The sequence below is a fragment of the Odocoileus virginianus genome, chromosome 17 (genome assembly GCF_023699985.2).
Source record: "Odocoileus virginianus isolate 20LAN1187 ecotype Illinois chromosome 17, Ovbor_1.2, whole genome shotgun sequence".
NCBI classification, from domain to species: domain Eukaryota; kingdom Metazoa; phylum Chordata; class Mammalia; order Artiodactyla; family Cervidae; genus Odocoileus; species Odocoileus virginianus.
Genome location: NC_069690.1, coordinates 39,486,254 through 39,490,729, shown reverse-complemented (window position 1 = coordinate 39,490,729; position 4,476 = coordinate 39,486,254). Strand labels below are relative to the sequence as shown.

At 40.3% G+C, this 4,476-nt stretch overlaps 1 protein-coding gene across 1 annotated transcript; it reads left to right on the top strand.

The window, feature by feature from the left end:
- Window positions 1–738: 738 nt before the first annotated feature.
- On the top strand, window positions 739–1,606 carry LOC110141025 (keratin, high-sulfur matrix protein, IIIA3). The gene has a single exon (XM_020899746.2). It carries the CDS (start codon window positions 969–971, stop codon window positions 1,365–1,367), a length of 399 nt encoding a protein of 132 aa, XP_020755405.1. The 5' UTR covers window positions 739–968; the 3' UTR covers window positions 1,368–1,606.
- Window positions 1,607–4,476: the final 2,870 nt, after the last annotated feature.

Sequence of the window (4,476 nt, the reverse complement as noted above, 5' to 3'; positions counted from 1 at the left end):
ATAGTAACAGTAGAATGGTGCTTTCCAGAAGCTGGGTTTATATTCCACATTTTACACATCAGATACCAGATAATTGACTTGACTAATGTCCTTTAGCTAGGACCAGTATTTGTGTTGGAAATAATATTTGTGGGATGGGGGGCGAGATTTTTTTAAAAGTTACATTGAAGATTTCCAGGAGCTGGGGAGAGAGGGTCATGGGGAGTCATTATTTAATGGGTACAGGATTTCAGTTTTGCAAGATGAAAGAGTTCTGGGGATGAATAGTGCTGATGGTGACACAACAAATGTGGATGTACTTAATGCCACTGAACTGTACACACAAAAATGATTAAAACATTAAATTTTATGTTATGTGTATTTTAGCACTAAAAAAATTGGGGGGAAAACTACTGATGATAGAGTTTTACTAAGATGCATTCCTGTAGCCCCAAAAAGTAGACAGAAAATTTCTTCTTTTACTGACAAACTGTGACTTTTAAAATATCTCTATAGTATTTTTCTGAACTTGCTTTGCCCAGGAAGCTTAACAGTATTAAAGGACACTCATAAGTTGGGGAATTCACTTCCACTATTAGTAAGAGCATGACAACCAGTCTTATGTTATCAAAACATCAACTGGCAAAAGCATCACTGAATTATGAAGATAATTGGACACTTTGAAGTCAGGGCCATTAAATTCATATTTGAACCATAAATAGAAAAATATAATGAGTCTTCATTAAGTAAGGAAAACAGTCTTTTATGAGTACTTGAGCATCTGAAAAAAAATGTCTAGGGAACTTAACTAAACTTGCCAGGGCCATTTCAAAAGGAATAAACAAATACAAGGAAATGACGATGTGTCGTGGGGATCATCAGCTCCTGGCCTGGGTATATAAAGGGCCCAGAGCAGGAGGAAGACACTCACACCTGAAAACACTCAACTCCTCTCACCAGCTCAACCCCACTCAGCCCCACACACCACCATGACCGGCTCCTGCTGCGGCCCCATCGTCTCCTCCCTGAGCTGTGGCGGAGGCTGCCTCCAGCCCTGCTTCTACCGCGACCCCTGCTGCTGCCGCCCCGTGTCCTGCCAGACCACCGTGAGCCGGCCCGTGACCTGCGTGCCCCGCTGCACGCGCCCCATCTGCGAGCCCTGCCGCCGCCCAGTCTGCTGCGACCCCTGCAGCCTGCAGGAGGGCTGCTGCCGGCCCATCACCTGCTGCCCCTCGTCCTGCCAGGCCGTGGTGTGCCGCCCCTGCTGCTGGGCCACCACGAGCTGCCAGCCCATCTCTGTGCAGTCCCCGTGCTGCCGGCCCACCTGCTGCCGGCCCGCCCCCTGCCGCACCACCTGCCGCACCTGCAGGACCTCCCCCTGCTGCTGAGCGGTGCTTCCTGGGCGCGCATCATCCCTAAGTAGATGGCGGGGTCTATCCTGCTGTCCCACAGCTTCACAGCAGAACCGCCTGTTTTCTTGAGAAGCCCATCCCTCCTCTCTTCAAACTAGGCGGCACCCTTTTCAAACTAATTACTGATGAAAAATATCCTGTCCTCCCACGACCCCTGCTCACTCCTATATTGTGTTGTTGGCTTTCTAATAAACTTCACACTTTCGGCATAGAAATCATGGTCTCTGTGATATTTCCTTTCATTGGATTCTGTCTCTATTTTCCAGAGATAACCAAAGCAAGATAGGAAATAATCCTCTTAAGTTGTTCTCTAAAATAAACAAAATCTGGGTAGTTTCCTCATGGTCGTTGTCAATGGTATTTACAGGACACAATAGCTGACTATGGAAGGCAGAAACAGCTATGTCTCCAAGTCACGAATGCCCACAGTTCGGACAGGTACCCAACACCTGAGAAATGTCTTCAGCAGTGACCAGTAAGGAGTCTGCATTGGGTTACCACTTACCTTCCCAGTCTGAGTATTCATTCACGGAAATGACACCTGTTAGCTCAGCATAGACAGGGGCATCTGGCCAATCGTCTATTTCTGAAGTTAAAGAGCAATGAGTAATGAAAGATCAAATAAGTTTCTTTCTTTTTTAATATTTATTAATTTGGCTGCATGGGTCTTAGTTGCCACATGCAGGATCTTTCTTTGTGGCCCACAGACTCTCTAACTGCAGCCTGTGGGCTCAGTAATTGGGGCACACAGGCTTATATGCTCCGCTGTACGTGGATCTAGTTCCCTGCCCAGAGATTGAGCCTATGTTCCCTGCATTTCAAGGCAGATTCTGAACCTCTGGACCACCAGAGAAGCTCCCTATGTTTCTTAATGTATTTATAATCACTGATGTTCAGAAAAGACCCAAGAGAATGCACGGCCCCTGATATTAGGCCTTTAAGCCAAACATTTCACCTTAGTATGATCACAGACACGTTCCTCTGCCCAGGGGAACTGTTTTGTATTTTGTGACCAAGTATGACTGCTTCTTCATGTAGTATACTCCCTTCTATATATTACAGATCTGATTGTTATTTAGACTGTTATTCACAATGTCAACTAGTGTGGATATTAAATCCACACTGGCTCTTGAGAGCTGCTTGTCTTGATGTTCAGGAATTGGCCATTTATGGCATCTTCCAGGCAAATAAATCACTGCCTATCCACATATATTTATTGAATATCTACTATGAATAGGGCACTGAGTTGATTTGCCCTGAGGGAAGATAAAGGGATAAAACAGAGTTCCTGCTTCAAAGAGGTTATAATCTACTTAGGGAGATGAGATATAAATAAGAAAAAAGTCAAATAATACATAATATCAGCATTACCAAAAATAGTTGAAAATAGTTGAAGACTGTAAACCTATTAGGAAACCCCATACAATTGTCCCGTCACTTTTAAGTAAAAAATAAGTAAGCTGTAAAATATTAAACTATCTTATGGAGAAAAAGTATGTTCTGTATGTCTGTGTGTTTTTATACCTAAAAATATACCTGGAACATTATGCAACAAAAATCTAACAGTCACTGGGAATAATATTTTCTTCTTCATATGTTTCTTAATTATTTTTAAAAATGAACACACATTTAATTTTTTAATGAAATGGACTATTAAAACATATCTATTCTGGGGGAAAGTATTTAAAACTCTTATGATTATGCTGTGCTTTTTAAAAACATATTTATCTAAAGTCTAAATGAATTTAAAGCAGATAAGTTAGAGAGCATCTGTTTGTACTCCTAAAGAAGTCTTTTATTATATATGGAAGAGTATGCCATTATGTTGTAAATAATGGACTTCTCTGAGCTCTTTAAAATGTGAGCAAATTATTAAACGTCAAAATCATATTTTAACTTTTTAGGATCATCTCAATGGCCTAAAGTAAGGTGCACTTTCAATATGTACCAATTTTATTGTTTTTAACAATTTTTATTGTTAAAAATTGCTAGCTGTTTCCGATTACATGTGCAATTGCTTTTCTCCTTTTGTATAGCAACTGAGAATTGAGAACACAAGACAGTATTTTCATGTTAAAATTTGCTCATAATGTGGTTGTTGGATGATACTGTTAAATAAAGCCCTAGCATTCATTATGCAAAATATATTATCCATCATCACTAAGAACCTGTCTAAATTTTAAGCCTTTTCTTTTATGGTTGTTTTTAAGACCTCTCTCTGTTGCATGGGCTGTGGGACTCCCAATAGGGTTGGTGTCACTATCCACAATTCTGACACATGTTCAGAACACGTTAGTTCTACAGTAGCCTGACTCCCCCTTACAGAGATTTGTGCTCAAATAGAGGGAATTCTAATATCATCCTTCAAGATATTTTTATTTTACATGATTAATGAAATCCCCCACTGAATAATCCTATTTAATATGTATTTTCTGGTGATGGAGCAGAGAACTGGCTACTTACCATATCAAACACCATTCATCTTTGTTCTAAATTTAAAATTTAGAGCTTATAAAGCACCACTGAAACAATACCTATTAAAATATATTTATTAACTCAACAAACACAAGACACTAAGTGCCAGGCACTGTTCTTAGTGCTTGACAAAATTATTAGTTCATTTAACCTTCACAACAACCTTGATTACACATCTATTATTATCCCATATGGCCCAAAGACACATAGTCAGTAAGTTGCAAAGTTTTTCATGAGTGTTGTCTGGTTTTAGAATAAGTGGCATCAGAAAATAGCACATAACTTGCCACCAGTGTCAAATCACAGAGCCCAGTGGCATGAATTATTCACACATGACCCATATTTTCTCTGCCAGGAAATGAAACTTGGGTGTGGGGTAGGATGAGTATCCTCAACTGAAAACACTGGAATTACTTACTGAAGGGCTCATGGCTTCTCATTCTTTGTATATCTTTATAAAAGGAAGAAAAAAGTCATCTTAGAACAGTTTTGGATCAGAAGTATTTACAGTAGAGAAATGAGTCCTTCTTACCTGAGATTGTCCTCTGAAAAGGTTCTCCTTGCCCAAAATGTGATCATTATGAAGACACCTCACCCCCAGCAACAGGAA